General features: G+C 55.4%; 1 protein-coding gene across 3 annotated transcripts in view; it reads right to left on the bottom strand.

Moving 5' to 3' along the window:
- The window catches only part of CUNH1orf198 (chromosome unknown C1orf198 homolog), a 31173-nt gene that overhangs the window by 3622 nt on the left and 4046 nt on the right, over positions 1–23505 (bottom strand). For 2 of the 3 annotated variants that reach the window (XM_036277725.1, XM_036277727.1), the window contains exons 2-3: positions 14914–14964; positions 1542–2090 (exon numbers count right to left, since the gene is read on the bottom strand). In XM_036277725.1, coding sequence (XP_036133618.1) covers positions 1542–2090; positions 14914–14964 — 600 coding nt within the window. The remainder of the gene's footprint in view (positions 1–1541; positions 2091–14913; positions 14965–23505) is intronic. The other variant, XM_036277726.1, reaches the window with a different exon arrangement.

The following is a 23505-nucleotide window of genomic DNA, read 5'->3' as shown; positions in this document are numbered from 1 at the left end:
GGCGTCCAGGCAAGTTTTCCTCCTGCTGGTTGCCCAGCGGCTGGTTCAATGTGGGAGCATTTCGCTCTGGGCTTTGTGCTCTGAAAGCTGTTCCTTCCGACTCTGTGTGCTCCCTGTGCTCCCCGTGTGCTCTCCATGTGCTCTCCGTGTGCTCTTCATGTGCTCTCCGTGTGCTGTGTGCTCCCCGTGTGCTCTCCATGTGCTCTCCGTGTGCTCTTCATGTGCTCTCCGTGTGCTCCCTGTGTGCTATCCATGTGCTCCCCATGTGCTCTCCGTGTGCTCTTCATGTGCTCTCCGTGTGCTCCCTGTGTGTTCCCCATGTGCTCTCCATGTGCTGTGTGCTCCCCGTGTGCTCTCCGTGTGCTCCCTGTGTGCTGTGTGCTCCCCGTGTGCTCTCCGTGTACTCTCCATGTGCTCCCTGTGTGTTCCCCGTGTGCTCTCCGTGTGCTCCGAGTGTACTCTCCTGCCTCTGCACTCCCCGGACACTCCTGCGTCTTTACAGCTGAGACTCACAATTTATGTAAGTGCTTCCTTAGGAGGACACCCAAGTGCAGAGGATCAGAGAAAGCTGGTCAGTCGGGGGACGCACCTGGCTGAGAAGGAGCCCAGGCCAGGAAGACTAGAGACCAAAGAGAAGAGATGGGCAGGGGCCAGAGGCAGGAAAGGGAGGGGCCCAGAGCCCTGGCTTAAGACGGTGGGTAAACCTGGAGGAGGAGGGGCTGGAGAGCGTGTGCAGCTGACAGAGGTAGACGGAGCCTCGTCACAGGCCCTTCTTCAGGAGGACAACGGACAGGTCATCTGCTGAGAGAGGCGTGGAAGCACCGGGGCCCCATTCAGGAGACACCCCGAGAAGGACCAGAGCCTGACAACAACACACGCACCGATGAAAACTGGGCAGGGGGTTGAATAGGCAGTTCTTCAAAGATGTGCAGCCTGGCCAGTGGCCCACTGGTTGGAACGTCGGCCTTAATTTCCGGTCAAGGGTACGTACCTGGGCTGCAGGTTTGATCCCTGGCACTAGGTGCATGCAGGAGGCAACCAATCAATGTGTCCCTCACATCAGTCTCTCTCTCTCTCTCATCCTCCCTCATTTCCACTCTTTCTAAAAATCAATGGAAAAAATATCCTTGGGTGGGGAATAACAACAACAAAAAGGAGCTATACAAGTGGTCAGTAAGTAACATGAAAAGATACTCAACATCACCAGTCAGAGACATGCGATCAAACCCACAATGAGACAGGTACCACTAGGATGGCTCTCACCAAAGAAGGAAAAAGAAAACAAGCATCAGTGAGGAGGTGGAGAAACTAGACCTCTTGCTTGCGGGGATGTGAAATGGAGCAACCGCTGTGGAAAACAGGTTGGCTGCTCCCCAGAGTTAACAGAATTACCATGTGCTCCACCAATCCCTCTTCTGAAGATACACCCCAAAGAACTGGAAGCAGGAACTCAAACAGATATTTGCACACCCATGTTCCTGGCTCACAATAGGCGAGAGGTGGAAACACCCATGTCCCTCTAGGAGGAGGAGGCCACTCACCTGTGCAGGTGCAGGTTCTGAGAACAGCTCATCCTCCGCGTCCTCCCCACCCCCCGGGCCCGCCTTGGGAGAGGACAGCTGGCCCGTGGGCTCGGAGGGCGTGACTTCCTCCAACGTGCTGGCGCAGGCCTGGACGGGCTGGGGTCCCTCGTGATCAACGCTGGTGCTGGGAAGGACGCGAGGCTCCTGGCGGAGGTGGCCGGGCCTCTCCACCTTGGCCTCCTTGTCCTTCAGAGCAGGGTCTGGCCTGTAGCAGGCCGGCAGGACCTTTTCACCTTTCTCCATGGACTTGATCTGGCTGGGAGTCAGCGACTGGAAGTCGGCCTCGGGCCCCTCCCCACGGGAGCGCTCCGCATTGATCTTCCAGAAGGCCGCTTCCTCTTCCTTCCGAGGGGGACCCAGGGCATCCAGGCTGGAGGACTTGCCACCCTGGGTGGGCCGGAGGGCCTGCGAGCCCTGAGCAGCTTTGGACGGCTGCCTGGGCTCGCTGGCGGGGCCGCCGCTCGGATCCTGGATGGATAAGGAGGAGATGCTGAACTCCATCTGACTCTACCGCCGGACACAGGGAGGAGAAAACAGAAAGCAACCCTTAGAACCGATGGGAACAGGTGTGCCCCACCCCCCGGCAGCAACAACGCTGCTCTGTTGTCCGTTTTCTGGAACTTTCTTTCTTTTTTTTTTACTTTGGAATGTAATTGGCTTTATTAAGTAACTCAGGAATCAGACAGCATCCCTCCTAGCAAGCAGAAGGGCGCTCCCTGGAACTGTCTGTCCATCCTGAGTGCTACCCTCAGGCTGCCACCGTGTACCCAAGACACAGCCCTGATGCCAAGGCCGGGCAGAGTCCCTGCTGCCAGCGGCTCGGAGGCTCCCGACTCCTCCTGCTCGGACAGCTGTCTGCCTGGCGGGCAGAGCACCCCCCAGACTCCTCAGGATTGATCCCAGGGCCTTCCTGAGGAGCTGCTGGGGGGCTGGCTGCCCTCCTGGGGTGATGAGGGAGGGTACAGCCCAACATGACACAGCACTGGGCCAGGGTCAAACCCAGATCTACAGCAGGAGCCAGCCCCCGCCCTCCGGGACTAAAGCAGGTCAGGGGCAGTCCAGGTGTGCTGCAGAGCCCGCCTCCCGCGCTTGTGCACACTCGCCTTCTACCTGTGATGGACTGAATCGTGTCTCTCACACGCACACACCAGAGCCCCAGCGCCCAGGGACGGGCAAGAAGTGGCATTTTGGGAGGTGATTAGATTTCACCGAGGTCATGAGGGTGAGCCCCCATGATAAGATGAGTCTCCTGGTAAGAAAAGACTTGAGAGGGGTGATCTTTCTCTCCACCCTGGGCGGACACAGCAAGAAGACAGCCGTCCGCAAACCCAGAAGAGGGCTCCCACCAGGACCCAACCACCCTGGCACCTGACCTCGGCCCTCCAGCCTCCAGGACTGCTAGAAGGTCTCCTGTGTGAGCCGCTCAGCTGTGGTATCTGCAAGGCAGCCCGAGCCGACCAAGGCAGCACATCATTGCAGAGGTTGCTCCCCAGAGGTTGCACTGCAGAGACATTCCCACCGGGCACTGCCCCACTGTGCACACCCTGCTCCTGGTTCTGTGAGCCAGGACACCGCTGCCCACTTGAGGTTGAAGACCCCCTGAGGGCAGGCAGGGCCTGGCACCTGGCACAGCCCACACCCATCTGGGAGCCCCAGGAATGCTTTCCGCAACCCGATGTTGCTAAACACAGGATCTCTAAAAGTGATGGTGCTGAGCTGTTCTGACCACAAAACCTTCAGATGGAAACCTCACCCTCTTCAGCTCAGAACACACTGGAGGATGTTGTCTGCACGCTCTGCACACCAGCTATCTGCGTCTCGGTCACTCCTGAAGTCAATCTCCACAGTTCCTCGCTTCCTCCTCTTCTCCTCCCCCATCCTGTAACTTTTTTCCTTTATCCTCACCCGAGGACATTTTGCATTTATCTTCAGATAGAGTGGGAGGGAGAGAGGGAGGGGGAGAGAGAGAAACATCGAGTGGTTGCCACCCACATGACCCCAACCGGGGCCGGGGACAAACTGCCACCGAGGTACGTGCCCTTAGCGGGGACCGAACCGAGACTCTCTGGTCCGCGGGCCGATGCTGTAACTGCTGAGCCAAACTGGCAGGGCTATTCTGTATTTTTTTTAAAATAAAAGCAATAGAAAGTTTGGGAATTAGGAAAAAGAAGAATCGTTGCTAACCCTCACCTCCCCGTGATCACTGCTCCCTTCGCTCGTGTGCCAGCTCCATGCACGTGCGAGGCTGCGGCTGCGGGTGCGCAGACCTCTGGGTGTTGTTTTCTCCCTTCACGTAAGCATCACCATGGTGCCACGGTCTTTACAACCAGTTTCAATGGGTGCAAGACGTTTCCCTGAGTACCTGTCCCACCTTCTACTGACCCACTTTCTTATTACTGGACAATTCGCTTCTAGTCTGCCGTTGTGGTCAAGGTCTCCCCGAACGTCTTCACGCACACAGCTCTGCCCCACGGGGAGTGAAGCTCTTCAGATAGATTTCCAGAAGTAAAATATCAAAATACAAAAGGTTTTTATAAATTGATTTTTTTTTTTTTTAGAGAGAGAGGAAGGGAGAGATAAAAACATCCATGTGAGAAACACAGATAGGCTGCCTCCTGCACGCCCCCTACTGGGGATCAAGCCCACAACCCGGCATGTGCCCTGACCAGGAATCCAATGGGGACCTCAATCCGTGGGACGATGCTCAATCCACTGAGCCACCCCAGCCGGGTGTTTTTGTTTGTCTTTTTAAACGGTTCTAGATGCAAACAAAATATGGAGCTGCCCCCATTCCTGACACCACCAGCTACATATCAGAGTAGCATTACCAGTCACTGCCCCCCTGGTCATCACTGAGTATAGTTACTAAGACGGTGTTAACTTATATACAAAACATGGCTCTTTATCACTCTAATGCATATTCCTTCCCTCAATAAATGGGTGAGTCTTTTACTTTTTTCAAACTTCTCTCTCCCAGACCTGCCCCCAGTAGGCAGGACATGTTTCAGAAAAGGATGACCCTGGCCGGTTTGGCTCAGCAGCTGGAGCACCGGCCTGCGGACCACAGAGTCCCAGGTTCGGTTCCTGCTAGGGACACATATCAAAAAAAAAAAAAAAAAGGAAAAGAAAAGGTTGAAAGCAATGCTTTTCCTGTAGAAGCTTCAGGCCCTGAACCCAGACAGCCACATACGCTCAGTCTGAGACTTGCAAACGCCCAGAATCGATGGCCAGCGGTCTTCCTTCCCTAACGGCCCAGAAGAGAGATGATGAGGCCATGAAGAACTCAAGTTCAATCCCAAGCACAGGCTGCCTTAAAGCTCAATGTTATAAGAAAAAAAACCCAGGAAAGAAGCACCAGGGCACCGCTCAGCGGGTGCTGGGTCCAGAGAAAAGCAGGTTACTGAGCATCTCCATGAGGTTGGCACATTTTGTTGTCAGTGGTTGTTTTTAAAAGTTTCCTTCTACAAATGAGCAAATGGGGGTTTTGAGCAAGTCCATGAGGAGTCCTGCAGCTGAGATTTCAACCTGGATCAAAGAAGCCCAAGGCCTGAAGCCCTGCTGGGCACCCCGGCCCGGATCAAAAGCCAGGGGCCACCAGGAACGACGGCCACGTGAACAGCACACAGCCTGTACGTGGCCGGATTTCTATGTAAGTATGTCAAGGATCTAATCTGATTTCCAAAGGTCTGTTTTGAGTAAACCATTTGCACCCGGAACATTTCCAAATTCCACAACAGAGTAGATACTGTGGCACAGAGATGATGGTTTCTTTAAATAAGCAAATGGCTAAAAAAAGAGACATAAGAACAGCTCAGAAGTGGAGACCAAGCCTCAGAGAACAGAGCTGACTTAGATCTGGAAATTGCAGTGTGAGGAAGGCACTTGGTCAAGCCCTGGGCTCTCCAGGGTCAGCACTTTCTCCAGCGAGGCTGAGCATCCGCCTACGTGGAGGGCAGCGGTGGGCGGAGCCAGGGACGGGGGACGGAGAGGCGGTCACATGGTCCCACGCTGCTTCGAGCTCGGTTGAAAGGGCACTCGAGCAACACTTACGGGATGTGACATTCTTGAACAGCACAGAGGCTGTGACCACGGCTCCTCGGGCAAACGGAGACCATGTCACAACTCCTCAAAGGAGGGTGTCACCTGGATAGAAGAGCGGGCTGTGCCAACAGAAGTGGCAATCTGGTTTGGGTGCTTTGGGGTGAAAATGAGGGAAACAAGAACTTACAGACGAAAAACATCTCAGCACATCTGACTCGAAGTCTTTTCCCCTAGGCACACGTTGTTTGTATTTTGCAAATAAGATATGACTACAACCTCCTTTAAAAAACAGTCCTCCTGCCCGGCAGGTGTGGCTTGGTGGCTGAGCATCGACCCTGCACCAGGAGGTCGCTGGTTCGATTCCTGGTCAGGGCACATGCCCAGGTTGTGGGCTGATCCCCAGTGGGGGGCATGCAGGAGGCAGCCAATCGATGTTCTCTCTCATCAACGTTTCTATCCCTTTCTCCCTCTCCCTTCCTCTCTCTCTAAAATCAATAAAGAGAAAAAATAGCCCTGGCTGCTTTGGCTCAGCGGTTAAAGCATCGGCCTGCGGTCCTGAGAGACCCGGGTTCGGTTCCCGCTAAGGGCACGTACCTCGGTTGCAGTTTGTCCCCGGCTCTGGTCAGTCGTGCGGGTGGCAGCCACTCGATGTGTCCCTTTCACATCAATGTTTCTCTCTCTCTCTCTGTTCCTCTCTCTCCCTCCCACTCTACCGGAACAAAAAATGGAAAAATGTCCTCGGGTGAGGATAAAAACATAAAATAAAATAACAGTTCGCCTTGATCAACTGTGCTGGTGCTCAGGCCCCTCCCCACTGCTCACCCCAGACGAAAGGGTTTGTATTTGCATTTATTTCATTATTATTATTATTATTATGCATTTGTCTTCAGATAGAGCGGGAGGGAGAGAGGGAGGGTGAGAGAGAGAAATGCCGATGCAAGAGAGACACATCGAGTGGCTGCCACCCACACAACCCCAACCAGGGCCGGGGACAAACTGCAACCGAAGTACGTGCCTTTAGTGGGAACCGAATCCAGGTCTCTCTGGACCGCAGGCCAAGGCTCTAACCGCTGAGCCAAACCGGCCAGGGCTGTATTTGCATTTAAAGCACGCACCGCGGGGAAGGGGCCAGGAGGAAGGGAGAGGAGCCAAGGGTCTTTCCTCCTGTCTCGTCTCATCTTCCTGGGCCCCAGGCCTCCAGCGCACGCGGACTGGAGTGGGCCGGGGGAACAGCCCATGCGGCCCCCACTGCGGCCGGGGTCTCATTCCGTCAAGGTGACTGCACAGCGAAGGGCAAGGCAAACGCACCTGCGACCACGCGCTGCCACCCCGTGGGTCAGGGGAGGCTTCTACTGCGACAGCCTCTGCGTTCAGTGCAGTCCGACGGCTTCTCACTCGGTGCCTCACCCCGCCAGGCCTTCCCCTCGCCGGCCCCTCGCCGGCCCCTCTCCCCCGGACCAGGGCTTTCCCCTCGCTGGCCCCTCGCTGGCCCCTCTCCCCCAGACCAGGGCTCTCCCCTCGCTGGCCCCTCTCCCCCAGACCAGGGCTCTCCCCTCGCTGACCCTCTCCCCCAGACCAGGGCTCTCCCCTCGCTGGCCCCTCTCCCCCAGACCAGGCTTCTCCTCGGTGGCCCCTGCTGGCTGAGCTTCCTCCCTGAAAGTGTCTCCAGGTCCGCCCCGGGCCTCGGGCCCACAAGACACCCAACCAAGGCGGTTCCAGGCCCTTCTCACCCACTGTCCCCTTTCTCCCCGAAAACCTGCTTCTCCTCAGTGAACAGCGAGCCCACTACCCACTACCCAAACCTGAACTGGGGCCTCTTCCTCCCTTAGTAAAAAGGAAATTATTAATCATTAATCACGGTTCCTTCCTCATCGGACTGTGGTGACAGTGGGGTGAGTGGATGCCCCCAGGGCTGTAGAACAGGGCCTGGCACACGGTGGGTGCTCAGTAAACGCGAGCTGCTTCGCTCTCCTGGTTCTTTGTGGTCCGAGGTCAGCAAAGCTCCACTCCATGACCCTGAGTTAGGAGGGCTCCTGGCACACCTTCCTCTGGTCACCAGGGCAGGGCACGTGGACACTGCTGCCCACAGCTGGGACAGACAGGCAGATGTCTGTGCCTAAAGAGCAAAGCTGGCTGATGCTACCCTGGAGTCCTCCTCGATGGGTGTCCAGTGTTGGGCCGAGTCTGCTGTCAAGCTCCCCACAGGCATTAGGTCCTGGACCCCCGAGCCTGTGGGGCTGGGGCTGCCGGGGACTGTGACCTCCTCACCTCCACCATGCCACCTCACCGGTGTGAGAGATGGGGCACAAGGACACAAGGACAGATCAGCGAGCAGCAGAGGGACAGCCCTGCTTGATGGTGAGGCTGGTGAGGGGACAATTTCTGGATCCTGTGATGAGCGCGGGAGAGACAATAAAGTTCTAGGTGCAATTTTCTTATTTCTGGCAAAAAACTCCGTTTTCCAGGTGTGGCGAAAGGGCCCTTGGGAAAGGAGGTAACGTCAGCCCTGTCCCACAGCGCAGAGCCCCCCCGAGCCAGGGCCCCGGCAGGACATGCCGCGAAGACTGGCGGGTCCAGGCGGCAGCCTTCCGTGCCGGCGACTGGCAGGAAGTCAGGTCTGAGATGGGAGAGGTGAGGAGTAGGCAGGAAGCCCTGTCCCCTCCAGCGACGCGACAGCCCCACCCTAGTGTCCCAAGCCCAGTAAAGAGCCCAGGGAGGCTGTGCCGGAGGAACTGGTCCAGCCACCAGGACTGGGTGTCCGTCACCCCATCTGGGGAACTGGGTCTCAGCTGGCCACGTCCGTTCTAAAAACAGAACGACCACAGCTGAGCCCAGGATCTATTTTTACGCCCCGCTCACTGGGGAGGAATGTGTAAAATGTCAGCAACGGGAGCACACGCAGCCACAACCACTGTTTAGCTTGGCAGCCTCCGGCAGATCACGTTGAACAAAGGCCGCAGAAACGCGGTCGGAAGACACCATGGTTTGCAGGAGCAAATCCTAATACACTCACAAACCATTTAACATCTACCCTCTCCATGGCCCCTCCAAAGAAGGAAGAGGACGAAGAAGCACTAAAAGCCTTTAGAATCACAAAACTGGTAGAAGTGACAGCTGACAGGGAAGAGACAGCTTCATGGCCCCTGGAGCCTGGGGGTGCCAGACCTCTGGGCAAGCGGGGGCGGCCATCCTGGTGCACCCTGCCCCAATCTCGAGGTGCCCGGCACAGACCTGGAAGCACAGGGCCTAAAAAGCCGGGCAGACAGGGGTGAACCCTGCCCGGTGCCCAGTGCCCATCTGTTGGGCCCCATGGCAACGTGAGCCCCGAGAAAGCCCAGCAGAGACCCAACAGGTGCAGGTGTAAAGGAGCCTGGTCCCATGCTCATGAGGTTAAGGGACAAATGGTCTCTGCCGTCCAGGCTTGTCATCTAGCATCGTGTTTCCATCCACCGCTGCACTTCCCAAAGGTGACAAGGAAGAGGGAACATCCCCGACGCTGCCACGGCCCGGACGTCTGCTCCACAGCCCTTGCTTTATGCCTTGGTTTCCTCGTCTGTAAAATGGGTTGTTGTGAGAATTAAACAGAGAAACGCCCTGAAGACGCTCAGCACAGACGGGCACGAGGTGAGCTGCTCAGCCGTTCCATGATGGCAGAACCACAGACACTGGGTTTGTGCCAGGTCTGGAGGGCAGGGTGGACCTCAGACAGCTGGGGTTGCCTATGGCACGGAGGTGAGAAAGGGCATGGCTGCCGAGGCAGGAGAGAACAGCCCGGGGGGAAGCAGCCCAGGGCCGGGGCTGTGGGAGATGGATGGGGGACCTGACTGCGGAGCAGAGATGGGGTCTTGTTGAGGAGGGTCCGGGGGACCCCAAGCGGTGCAGGAACTGAGCTGACAGGGGGCAGTGCAGCCCCAGGTTATGGTGCTTCTCAGAAACATCCATCTGGCAATGAGGACGGACAGCCGAGTGGAGCTTAGAACCAAGGGGATCTACGTACAGGACATCCTGATGGAATGTCCCGTCCCCCTGTGGGCAGGAGACTCCTGGAGCCAGACAGACCTAAGTGCCAGTCTCTCCGGCCACTTACCCTGCCAGCTCCTGCCTTCCTCGAACCCTGGCATCCTGACCACAGCAGGACAGAGCCCGATCTCGGGTGAGAGTTCGGTGTGTGCACAGGTCCCCAGGCTCCTGTGCTCGCTCCTCTCCCGCAGAGAGGGGCTGGAAGCCGCCCCACTCCAGGAGGGTCTGTGCTGGCCCTCGGAGATCTGCTACCCCAGGAATCAGGGACTGATTCCCGAACAGCCTCCTCACTGCCCCCGTAGGCAGCCGACCATCATCAGATGGAGGACTGGGGGAGACAGAAAGAATGTCTAGACAACTTGGGGCAGAAGGCACGGCTGGGGGTGGGGTCCCCAGACCCCAGCTACCCAGTGCCGGGGCTTGACCTGCCTCTGCAGGCGTCTCCTCGAATCTCCAGCCCAGAGTGACTGGGAATGCCAAGAACCCTCGACTCCCTGCCTCCCACTCTCCGGTGCATTCCAAGTGCCGGGCAGCATGAGACAGGAATCCACCGAGGCGTCCCAGGGGCACCCTCCCCCCAGCACCCTCCCCCCAGCACGCCTGCCAAGCTGACAGAGGAGTGGGAAAGTGCCGGCCACGCCCAGCACGCCCAGGGGGGACACAGCTCCCTCTGAGCCTCCCTGCTCTGGTGAGGAGGTGCATCTGGGAGGAAGGAGGGGCGCCAGCAGGGGGATGGGCTGGAAGATGAAGAGGGGTTCCAAGAGGCGGGTGCTACACTGAGACCACTGCCCGCCTGGCCATCACGGGCTTTCCTGGGGAGAGCGGCACTTCCCTGGGCCACCTCGGTCCCCAGAACACACCAGCTCCTGCTCTGTGGTGGAACCACTGTGGGCTGCTAAAGGAAGGAGCCCAGAGGTGAGCCACTGGGCAAGCCCCAAACCCCTGGGGCTCTCAGTTCTGTCCCCCGCAGCCACGGCCTGCGTCAGGATCACCCCGGCCGGTTATCTGACCATCAGGGGTTGAGAGTCGGAGCGGAGGAAGAGCTGGGCAGGGAGCCGACACTCACTCAGTCTGCTGAACTGAAGGGCTGGAGGAAGGCGTGACTGCACCTCCCATGTCCACTGGCGTGTGCTCAGTGACCGGGGACAGGCGTGCGCTCAGTGACCGGGGACAGGCGTGCGCTCAGTGACCGGGACAGGCGTGCGCTCAGTGACCGGGGACAGGCGTGCGCTCAGTGACCGGGACAGGCGTGCGCTCAGTGACCGGGGACAGGCGTGCGCTCAGTGAACGGGGACCTGGCTGAAGGTCCTAGGAGGCTAAAGCCTTCCTCCTGCGTGAGTTCTGCATCAAAGGAGGCTCTCCTCTCGGGCTGTTTGTTGAACAAGTCCTCGGCATAACGGCTGACACAGCGGATGTACAGTAAATGTTCACCGAATGTTTTTCAATCAATGGATGATGTCACAGAGACAGAGCGGAATGGTGGCTGCCGGGGGAGGGAGTGAGAGCTGTTTACTGGGGATACAGCTTCTTGGGAAGGTGAGGAGAATCCTGCGGCTGGGTGGTGGTGACGGTGGCACATCGTGAATGTGGTTAACACTCCGAGCGAGCGGTACATAGAAATGGCTGAGCTGGCCCAGCCAGTTTGGCTCAGTGGTCAGAGTTATCAGCCCATTGACGGGAGGGTCTCCGGTTCAATTCCTGCTCAAGGGCATGAACCTGGGTTGCAGGCTCAATCCTCAGCCCCAGTCAGGGTCACGCAGGAGGCAACCAATCGATGTGTCTCTCTCACATTGATGTTTCTCTCTCCCTCCCATTCTATCTAAAAAAAAAAAAAAAAAATCAATGGAAAAATGTCCTCGGGTGGGGATTAACAACAACAGCAAAACAATGACTAAGATGGTAGATTTTACGTTATGTGTATCTCACCACAATTGAAACCTGAAATTTAAGAAAGAAATCAGTGATGATGGGTAAACAATGGGAAAGAATGAGCTGGGTCACAGCTGCCAGGGTGCAGGATCTTAGAGGGAAAACAGCCACAAGCCTGGCCAGTGTGTTCAGTGGTTAGAGCATCGGCCCACGAACCAAAGGGTCTCAGGTTCAATTTCTGGTCAAGGGCACATGCCTGGGTTACAGGTTCAATCCTGGCCCTGGTCAGGGCACTTTCAAAAGGCAACCAGTTGATTTGTCTCTCACACATCGATGTTTCTCTCTCTCTCTCCCTCCCTCCCTCCCACTCTCTCTAAAAATCAGTGGAAAAAATAACCTCAGGTGAGAATGAACAACAACAAAAATCCACAAATCCTCAGCAACTCTCCACCAAGAGCTGGGATGGTTCCCCACACCATGAATCCGGGCTGGACTGTCCCTCGACTGGACCAGCAGAACAAGGCAGAAGTGACATTGCGTGGTTTCCACGCCTGGGCATCGGGGGGTCTGTGGGCTCCCACACCCGGCCCGGGGGCTCCTCCACCTTCACACACGGCCCAGCTGATGGCCAGCGCCAACCGGACACAGAAGTGAGGTGTATCAGAGCAGCCAGCTCCCCTTGGGCTGCCAGATGACACATGAGCCACCCAGGCACGGCCAGCGAATGCCCGAGCCCTGCCCAGATGGCTGATCCAAAGAATCACGAGCATGAAGCCAGGAGCATGGAGCCGCAAGCAGGCTAGTATGTCAGCAGGTAACTGATGGGGTGAGGCAGCCGTCCACTGAGCTCCAGTCCTGCCCCGGCCAAAGCCACCTCCCGTCTGCAGCTCCCCAAAGGGGCTCTGATCAGTCTGTAAGTCCTCAGGTAGAGAGTGACAAAGTCCAGGACCCAGGGGACAGGGTATTCCAGCCTAAGGCTGGGAGGGGTGAGTGGGGGACTTTCTAGGATCCGACGCTGACTCATGAGGACAGAGGTGTGGACAAGCTCCCCCACTCTCTGAAATGCTCTCCACAAGGTTCTAACACTAAACAATACAAGTCTGACCTCGAAAGGTCGAACCAAAAGGTGAGGACCCCGAGCGAGCCCAGCATCTGTGAAATATGCTGCTTCGAGTTGAGGGAACAGGACCTGGAACAGAGAACTCTGACCCACAAAGCCTCGCTCTTTGCTACAAGAACACAAGTGAAAATGGGTGACACACTAACTTGATTTTATCGAGACTTCTCAATTCACCAGGTTCCCAAGGGACCCGCTGGTATCCGTGGACAATGACGGCCAGCACGATGTGATCCACACTGGCCCATATCAGCATCCTGTTCTCAAGACCTTTTCCAGGCACCTGCCCCCCAGCCGGCCCCAGGAGCTGAGCCCCGAGTCAGCAGCTACCACGGCGCCACCCCCGGCGCCCCATCCTTGACCTGCGTGGTATCTGCACAGGTTAATACCAGTAGAAACAGGCCATTCCATCAATAGTTCACTTGGGAACATTTCACAGCGTAAATTCTGAGAAAGCTAATAGTCTCATGGGGCACACGATGGACTTAGGCCTCAGGACACGTTCGGCACGTTTCTGACTTCTGTCTCCCCCGCTGAGGCATCATCAGAGGGCCCGCCCAGCCCAGGGAAACCTGTGCGCTTCCCGGGCTGCTGCACGGAGCCTGGGACTCCCACGGCCGAGCACCTGTGCTCCTATTACCCCTGGACCTCGTCACAGCTCCTTGGTTACCCATTCGGGGAGCCCACAAGAAAGGAAACTGAGGACCCTGGCTGAATGCCAATGTGATCGTCCCCGCTTCCTTCACGTGGCACCAGGCAGCAAGGATCTGCTGCTGTACTTAGGAGCTGTGGTCATTCCAGGCTGCTCCCTGACGCCCGTCCTCGCTCCCTCCCACCCCACCCTCGGCCACTCCTTCCACTAGTGTCCGCATCCTTAGGGGGACTCCAGCTTCCAGCCACACCACTGTCCCTCACCGTGCCCTCTGCACAGACCCAGGTTTTTAACCTGCGGTGGAGATCGAAAATAAGACATGCAGGATGGGACCCCGCGCGGGGTCACCGGAGGCAGAGGCCTGTGTTCGCTGAGGGCGTGACCTGCACGAGCACCGAGCAGCCCAACCGCCTCTCAACTCCGACGGGAGGACCGCCGCAGCCCTCACACGGTCCGCACCCCAAAGCCGCCACTCCACGCGGGCTTCAGCAATCATGTGTTAGGACTTCTAATATTTATATTATTATACAAATATGCTTTGTGCAACAACGCCAGCTGTCCTCACCCAGCTGAACCCTTGTTCGCTATTTCATTTTAAGACAGGCCCCCATGTGAGGGCCTCTTGCAGACCCTTGTTGCTTCGCCCACTCTGACCTACCCTCACCCTCCTCAAAAGCCCCCATGTCTACTGGGATGAGCAACTGTGAGGACGAGAACAACCAAGAACCATCGCTTCAAGTGACAAGCTCGAAAGCCCTGGTCTGACCTCCAGTCTAAGCCTGTTCCAGGCACAGTCATCCTCATCCCGCAATGACGGAAAGAGCCTCGGACACACAGCACTGATGTCCCAGAATCCAGGGGACGCTGGGCGTCTCCCTTCTTTTCCGTGGGTTAGAGACACCTGCCTTCTGGTCATTTTGCTGCTTATTAAGGCGCTTCGACTGGGCAGCCAGGGAGGACGTGGAGATGAATCCGAGTCAGTTAGGCGGGATACTCTCAAGCAACTCTGGCAATAATAATAATGATAAACAATGAATAATGACTGCCGGGAGGCCAGAGTTGGCGCCAGCGGTCCAAGGCGGGCTGGACTGGCCAGGACACATCCGTGGGCATCGCTGGCGGTTCCAGCTCCGGACGGCACAACACGCCTCCCTTCGCTCTCACCCTCGGCTCCTGCACCTTAGAGCTGCTCTTGCTGGCGACTGCCCTGGATGTACAGTCCTGTCTCTGCCACTGTCTTGTCCCCACCCCCACCCTGTCCCTGTCCCTGTCCCTGTCCCGCTTCTGAGTTCATTTTAATAAAAGCAGTTGTTACCCTCTCCCACCCAAAAAATGCATTTAAAAAGCTTCCCTCACAGCTTTGCCTTACGGGGCACCCCCACCGAGGCTGTGTGTGCGGTGGGCGGAGGCAGGAGCAGAGAATGGTCCTGGGACAGGGACAGGTCGAACCTGCCCAGGCCAACCCACCCCAGGCAGCCACACACCCGTGCTAACTCATCACCCGCCCCTCTCCCTCCCTTTCCACCAGTGTGGGGCCACTGCCGTCTGAGTCCACCAAAGGCTGAAAGAAAAACATATAACGATGCAATTCTTTTTAAAGGACAAGCAAATCTAAATTTAATCCAACTTACCCTTGTTTCCCAGGAGAAGGGGGCAGAGTGCTCATCTTGCCAAGTTATGTCCTGAAATGAAAAGTCAAGAAGAAATCTGAAATCCAAACCCAAACACCCCATGCAAACATCCCCCAAGGCCCCAGAGGAACCGAAATTTAGGAATAATCCCAGCTCTTGACTGGAAACAAGCCTGGTGTTTTGACGCTCTGCATAGAATGTGCTGACCTCAGTCTGGCTGTGCCCACCTTTCTGGCTGCGGCTGCCAGACATGCTCTTCCTCAGCCAGACAGACATGCGTGACCGCTGGGGACCCCATGGCGGAGTTGGCTAGGAAGGGAAGGGGACTTTAGGGCTCTGCCCCACGTGAGGACCCAAGGGGCCATGGGAAGATGATCGGCCTTCTGAGCCTGTTTCCTCATCTATTACAGGAGATCATTTTCCCTTGCAGGGCTGTTGTGAGGATTTAACGTAACCACCAAAGAACCAGCAATGATCTGCCCGTCGACGTACCATCCTTCCCCTCTCTGCCCACCAGAGATCAGAAAGGCACTGGTCAGGAAATCAATGACAAAAATGCCAATTTAATGCAAGTGCCTAAACATAATGTCAACTCTGGCCTCGCGCCCGCCCTCACCAAGCAGAATGTGACAGAAAGCCCTTCAGAACAGTCACTGGCAACCTGACCTTGGATCCAGTATGTCTGCTTCTGGCTAGACAAGGACAGGGAAAGGCCTTTCCCCGGTGACCCCTCCAACCACCAGCTGTATCCCTGTGCTAACGACCGTCTCATCTGTGCCCAGCTTCTCCTGGGGACTGCACTTTCTGAACCAAACACTGGGCATGTTGGGCAATACAGATTGAAAATGGGGTAAAATACTGAGTGGAGACTGTCCTTCCATTAAGTACCCCAGGTAATTGTGTCTTCTCCCCTCCCAGAGGTGCTCCCTGCCGCGCCGGGCTCGCTGGCTCTCCCCCGCGCTAGGAGGCAAACCGGTCCTGCAGACAAACCTCCTTCCTTCCCTCGGAGGCTCCAGCCTTGCCTGACCTGAGCTGCTACCCGCCCGTCAAGCAAAACTTGAAAAACGAGAGGGAGAGGGAGCGGGGCCACTGCCCTCCCGTTTGGAATTTCAGTTAAACCCAAGTTATTTTCACTTGCAGACTCTGTTCCTCCAAAAATGGAAATGGGCTGCCTGAGGAATGTGAGTTAAGAAGCCTTTGTGACCGGAGTCTCGTCTCGGCACAGGCTGTGGGCTCCTGCGTCCTGTCCCTGGGTGGGGGCGGGGCGGGCCGCGGAGGAGTGCAGCTGAGCTCAAGGACCAGACGGTCCCTACAATTCTATGATCTTAGAAGTAATCAAACAAGATGGACTTTGTTTTCAGATGGCAAAAATAAAGGCGGCCGATGGAATATAAATGTCATTTCATCTAGATCTGAACCTGTACAGAAAGTAATGGGAATTCAGCAGACAAATGTGTTCCTTCTGTCCAGAAGTGGAACCGCCCATGGCCACCGCAGGGGACAGAGGAAGTGTGTGCAGGGAAGGGCACAGGGCCACTGGCCAAGGGCAGGGCACTCCAGAGCTAGACTTCCCTTCTCATGTGATAAGACCTCTCTTCTGAATAGTAATTATGCAGCTTGAGTCCCTTTGAAATCTGCAAAGACTAAAAAGGTGTTTGGTCTTCGAAGATGAATGAGTTCAAGACTCAGCATCAAGGATTCAGCCTGGGGCCTGGGAGCCAGTGGTCTCCAGTGGTCGCAGCCCACCTGAACTGATGTTCCAGCGAGCTCAGAGACAGGGACAGGGTCACTCTGATTTCTCTCCAATTTCTTGTCAAGTCAATAGTCTTTTGTTTACTTCAGCAAGAAACTGAGTCAAGGGACAAATTCCTTAGATATCTGCAAATCTGAGCTCATAAACAAATAATGAAGCTCTTAACGAAAATAAACATGCCAAACACAAATGATTGAAGCTCTGATGTCAGCCCCTGGAGGCGCATTCCAGCCACAGAAAAGCGGCAAGAACAAGCTCCCCAGGCAGTTGGGGGCAAAGCAGCATCAGAATTGCAAAGTGGCAGCATGCATGTGTGTGCACACACACGCGCATGCACACACACACGCATGCACATACACACGCACGCACATACACACACGCACTGCTCTCCTGATCTAGTCCCACGATGACCAGCAGGCAGCCAGGATGTGGCCAGGCACATGCTTGTGGACAATCACGTTTCCTGTAGGTTGGCTTGGAAGGGTCCCTCTCGAGCCCCCGTGGTGTCCAACACCGAAACATATCCGCTACCAAGACCTCGGGACCAGTAGCAGGCTTCATTGGGGCCAAGAGTTATCCTCAGTGTTAAATTCCACTCCATTAAGAGACGTCCAGACCAGAGACAACACGAAATCTCTGGAAACGATTTCTTCTCTGGAGCATGACACTCGACAAAGAGCAGAGGAGTCCTGGCTGGGTGGCTCAGTGGGTTGGAGCATCACCCTGTGCACTAAAAGGTTGCAAGCTCGATTCCCGGTCAGGACACATACTTAGGTTGTGGGTTCGATCCCTAGTTGGGGTGCATACAGGAGGCAACTGATCGCTGTTTTTCTCTCCACTCTCCTTCCTCTCTCTAAACAGAGCCTCAGGTGAGAATTAAAACAAAAAAGCAGAGGGGAAGCCACAGAGAGCCACGGGACACACAGCTCCAGGCAATTATCAGAGGCCCGCACACGTGTGGCGGGCTCTGTGGGTCCCCACGCGATGCCAGGGACTCGGGATGGACACACGCCGAAGATCTTCCCCAACCGTCCAGAGGCCTGGGCTCCTGCCCGCCTGGGACATGTTCACCCCACACAATGTCATAAAAACAGTAATTTTTTAAAAATAAGAATATATATTCCCTGCCCATAGTCCTGGAATGAATATTCGCAGGAAAGGTCCAGCATTTACAACTTTACTACTTGGTAAACACGGATCCCCGGGAGCTTTAAGATCTCGGCGTCCAGCTATTCTAACCGTTGGAGGCTGTGATTGTGGTGGGCTGGGGCAGGCTCGCACCACCTCGCCGATGACCGTGACGTTGCTCGCAATGGCCTAAACGTACACATAAAGGTGGCCAGGACGGCCTATTTTGTTATGCATATTTTACCACAATAAAAAACAAATCTGAAAAGGCTACATACGGCATGATTCCAACTCCATCACTCTGGAAAAGGCAAAATTATGGAGACAGTACAAAGATCAGCAGGTACCAGGAGTTAAGGGAGGGGGATGAGCAGGCAGAGCACTGCGGATTTTAGGGCAGCGAAATACTCTGTCCCGTGTTGTAACATGGATACTTCTCTCAAAACCCACAGAATGTTCACCACCAGGAGGAAACCCAGTGTAAAACCCGGACCGCGGGCAGTACCGCTGCGTCAGTGTAGGTCCATCGCGTCACAAGCGCATCGCTCTGGGGAGGCCGTGCCTGTGCAGAGGTGGGGGTAGGTCGGAATTCTCCATATTTTCCACTCAGTTCTGCTGAGGACCTAAAACTGCTCTAAAAAATAAAACTTATTTTCAAAACAGTATGTACGCCCGGACAAAAAAGCCCACAAAGGCAATAAATAGTTGAAGCTCATCATTTCCTAATCAGTCCCTGTGGCGACTCTGTGTTCTTGAGGTTGTCTGCATCCGCAGCTTCTGCAAGATGGAAAACCCATTTGCGTCACCCAGGGGCTCGGACTGGGCTGCACCCCACACCCTCCGAACACACCTCGGCTGCAGCCAATTCACCATATTCTACATTAAATAGAATTTCTGCAATTCAATTGTTCAAGGATTTCGATCATTTTGCTTTGGAAAGTATTTGGTTACAAGTAACTCCTGTACGGTTGGCTATGATTTCTCTGTAAAAGTCATGACTATTCCAAAGTATTCAGAAAGGAGAAACTCGACTGAAAATTCATTTCAAAGGTGGTGAAACTGTACAAACGTTCATCTTTCCCTTGACGACCCTGATCAGACCCCTGAGCGTTTCTTCTTCTGTAACTTTCCTTCCAGTTTGAGGGCCAGTGGATTGTGTTGCTGCGTCTCAAGCATGCGGAGCAGACAGCCCCTGTGACAGCTCCGTCTGCAGCAGGTGTCCTTAGGTCCTCCCAGATCAGTCCGAGGAAGGAAGCGGGGAGCATGGGCTTTCGGAGGTGACCTGTGGGCTCCCACTGCACAGAGCCAGGTCACTCGCAGCCAGCAGGCAGGAAGCGGCCCCCTCTCCTGGGACATTCAAACAATTGCCTCTGCAGCCCCAGGGAGCCCCGTGAAAGTCTCGTCTACACTCCGGGCCTCTCTAAAGGGCAGGCTGTGGCCTCTGTACCCTCAACCTGAACAACTGAGCCTTCCTGCCGATGGCCTCTCTAGGGTGCACCTGTCCCAGGCATCCAGTGGGAAGGGCCCCCTTCCCACGTCCTCATGGATCTGGGTTCATGTGGAACTGTCCACAGACACCAGACTCAAGGCTCGCTGTTCCCAGGCCTGGCTGCCGATCAGTCACCGAGGTGCTGTGTCAATAGGCAGGACCTGTGGGTCCCACCTTTCTTAGTTTCACAAAACCAACAACACCCTCCGTAATCCCCATGCAGCCACTCCTCCGGCTCACCCAGTTGAGTGCTTCACAGGACGCAGATGCCCTCTTCACCTGGGGACACGTGGCCACATGGCCACACAGTCCTGCTGACCTCCAGGGCGCAGGGTCCACCTCTGTCTGCCCAGGCCACACCCCGTGCAGAGGTGCCCTCATCATCCCCAGACAGGGACCCGTCCCAACCAGCCCCGGTGCAGGCTGCTCCCACGAGGCACCGTTCTCTGGGGGCTGTCACCCTGTGCCAGAGCAGGGCAATGGTGGCCCCGCTCATTAGTAAACCAGCGCCGCGCGTGAGCGGGCTCCCAGCACGCAGCGTGCTCCGGCATGAAAACCACGGTCAAAGACTCCTTTTATCCTTCCCGGCATTCAAAGATTAGAGAAAAACGAGGACAGCTGCACGTCCAGGAACGCTGCTGCTGAACGTCAGCGTGTAACCACAAGCGGCGAGCGCGCCCATCGAGATCAGACGGTGGTGCTCGGCCGGCTCCATCTCACCTCCTCCCAGACGACTGGCCTTCCAAAAGTTAGTCCCCACCAGGAAACACGTCTGATCTTTCTCGAGTGATTCAGGAGCAGCGTCAGGATCCTGGAACATTGCCAGGTGCCACAGGGACCACGAATGGTCACGGTTCTCCTGTTCTGGTTGGTAATTGGTCGCGTCTTGGCTTAATGGTAAGAACTCGCAGGGAAGTTAGAAATAAGGCACAGCCTGCAGGAATGGGACAGACACGTCCCTGTGTTGCCGACTGTGTCATCCTTGAGGATGCCGGGTGGCCCGGGCCTCTTGGCACATGAAGCTGCAGCACGTCCTTCCTGGGGGCCGCATAGTGTCCGTCTGCACCTCGAAGCACCAACGGGGTGAGGCAGCCTACTCCCCAGTGTTTGGTCAAATGTGGTGAAGACTGATGTGCACACAAAAGCCTGCACACTGATGTTTACAGCAGCTTCATTCGTAATCGCCAAAACTTGGGAACAACCAATGAGCTTTGGTAAGTGAAGGAATAAACTGTGGCGAATCAGACAATGGAGTATTATTCACCACTAAAAAGAAATGAGCTATCGCCCTGGGCGGTTTGGCTTCATGGTTAGAGCATTGGGCCTTGAACCAAAGAGTCTTGGGTTCGATCCCCAGCCCCGGTTGAGGTCATGGGGGAGGCAACCAATTGATGTGTCTCTCTCGCATCGTTGTTTCTCTCTCTCTCTCTCTCTCCCCCTCCCTCCCTCCCTCCCTCCCTCCCTCCTTTCCTTCCTCCCTCCCTCCCACTCTATTTAAAAGAATCAATGGAAAAATATCCTCGGTAAGGATTTTGAAAAAAAGAAATGAGCTATCAAGCCATTAAAAGAGATGGAGGAGCCTTAAATGCGTATTACTAAGTGAAAGAAGCCCATCTAAAAGGCTACACACTGTAGGATTCCAACCAGATCACATTCTGGAAAAGGCGAAACTATGGAGACAGTAGAAAGATTAGTAGTTGCCAGGGATTGAGGAGGAGAGGGATGAACAGGCAGAGCAGAGAATGTTTAGGGCAGTGAAATACTCTGTATGACATTATAGTGGTGGACACATGTCACTGTACATTTGTCCAAACCCACTGACTGCACAACACCAAGAGTGAACCCTAATATAAACTATGGACTTGGGGGATGATGTCTCAGTGTAGGTTCATTGACGGTGTCCCTCTGGTGGGGGGGGGTGGCAGTGGGGGGGCTGTGCAGACAGGGGTATATGGGACTCTGCTTTCTGCTCAGTTTGCTGCAAACCTGAAACTGCTCTAAGAACAGGAGGAGGGGCGAGTGAGGAAGAATCATCAAAATATGCTTTTTTTTTACCAACTGTTTATTCTTAAAGACTGAGAATGTTCACATATTTATGGAATCAAAGGTTTTGACCTGTAATACGTGTAACTCTGCTGTGAAGAGGGTTCTGTAAGTGGGGTACAGACCTGCACGCCCCACAACAGAAACGCGGCTATGACCGACCTGGGCAGCTTCCACCAGGAACACACGCAGAACCCGCCCGGCACAGACCTCAGCACACGAACACGCAGTGCAGTGCGGTAGGAGGAGGTGGGGCACGTGGAGGAGCCTTCCAGAGACGTGACAGAGAAACACGGAGGACGTTTAAACAGGTCTGGTCTTCATTTATTTTCTCGAGAAATGGATATTTTTTCCAGGACTAAGGGAGTCTCTTGCTTCGAGTGTGAAAGTGACTCCTGTCAATTATATGGGGACCTCAGACCAGCCAGCAGGCTGTCAGCTCGGTCCCCTCCCTCCCTGCACGACAGTGAACGAGTCACTTCTTTCTCTGCCGAACTCATTCCTGGCAGCACAGAGCCAGGGCGAGGCCCGTGCTGCTAGCTCCCAGGCTCGGCTGGTCAGCACCGTTTCTCCTGGAGCCCCGGGTACGCAGGACCTGCGGGCGCTGCAGGGCAGCCCGTGGATGGGCATCCTCCCCCTCGCAGCCTGTGCCACTGCATCTGAACTCATGGCCACGTTTTCGACGCCTGCCCAGAGCCAGGGCTCGGGACCCGGAGCAGGGGCACGAAGTGCCACATCCACCCTGTCATCTTTTCTCAAAAATACACAAATCCGCCAGACAGAGATGGGAACCATAATTACACATTCCACCTTCCTTAAAAACAAGTCCCGCCCTGGCTGGTATGCTCAGTGGTTAGAGCGTTGACCTGTGCACCAAGGGTCACGGGTTTGATTCCCGGTCGAGGGCACATACCTGGGTTGCAGGTTCAATCCCTGGCCCCGAAAGGGGCACGTGCGGGAGGCAACCAATTGATGTGTTTCTCTCACATGGATGTTTCTCTCCCTCCCTCCCTCCCTTTCTCCTTTCCACTCTCTCTCAAAAAAAAAAAAAAAATCAATGGGAAAATATCCTCCAGTGAGGATTAACAAAAACAAACAAACAAAAAAAACCCACTAAAACATTAAAAAGAAAAAGAGCCTGAAGACTGAAAAGTAACTCTCGAATTCCCCTTCGGTTTTCTGCCAAAGGCTGAGGAAGGACAGGCCGAGCTGCCGACGTGGGAGGAGGGGAGACGGCACAGGCCACAGGTCCTGGGCCAGGAAGCAACGGAGCCAGCCACACCGATACAACAGATTTAATAATGGAGGAACGTTCTGGAAGGAGTCTAGCAACTGCTTCCTAATGCTGCTTCTGCACTTTTGTGTGGCACTTTTCACAGGAACGTGCAGGTATGTCATGTTATAAATTTCATTACAATTTAATTAGTTCATTTAAAAAAGCAACCCTCTAAGGTGCCAGGCTGGACCCTGAGGGGAGAGGGTGAGGCAGGCCCTTTGCAGGCGGCCCGAGGGCGCGGAGGGGATGGCAGCAAGCCTAGCGGACCTGGGGTACTCCACATAGTCCCCCAGGCGCGGGCCGGGGAGCAGGGGGCCTTCAGGGTCCTGCAGATGGCAGAGCAGTGCAGCAGGGGTCAGGGAGGCCAGGACTCGCCCCGGAAAAGGACGTGAAGGGAAGGACTCCAAGGGACCCGGGAGACACTTCTGACAGCAGCGGGGATGCTGAGCTGTTGACGAGGACTCAGAGTCATCGGGCTCCAGAGCCTTATGCTCTGTGTTCCACTGTACACAAAACCCAGATCAGGGAGCACCCCTGTCCAGACCCACCTATGCTACAGGGAGCTTGGAAGAGGCAAGTAGGTCCATGAGAAGTATATACACCAACTGCCCAAATATCCAGGGTTACCTGCTTATGGCCCATATGAAACCGAGAATGTGGCCACAGCCCAGAACCCTGTGACTCTTAGCAGAGTACTCAGCTCCTGAACTTTGATGGCAAGAAGTTTGGGAATGGAGGCAAGGAGCAGAGAGCAACATGTTCCTAAAAATTTAGGGGTTTTTTTCCTCCCTACTTGACCACACAAAGCAGCAGAAGCAGACTGGCGTGATCTCTAAACCCTTCTTCTAAAATGCAAATCTTTCATCTCCAAAGTGAGCCTTGCCCAAAGCTTTGCTGCTAGAG

The sequence above is a fragment of the Molossus molossus genome, unplaced genomic scaffold (assembly GCF_014108415.1).
Source record: "Molossus molossus isolate mMolMol1 unplaced genomic scaffold, mMolMol1.p scaffold_m16_p_23, whole genome shotgun sequence".
Taxonomy (NCBI): Eukaryota; Metazoa; Chordata; class Mammalia; order Chiroptera; family Molossidae; genus Molossus; species Molossus molossus.
Note: the sequence above shows the minus strand (reverse complement) of the source record. Positions and strands in the feature narration are given on the sequence as shown.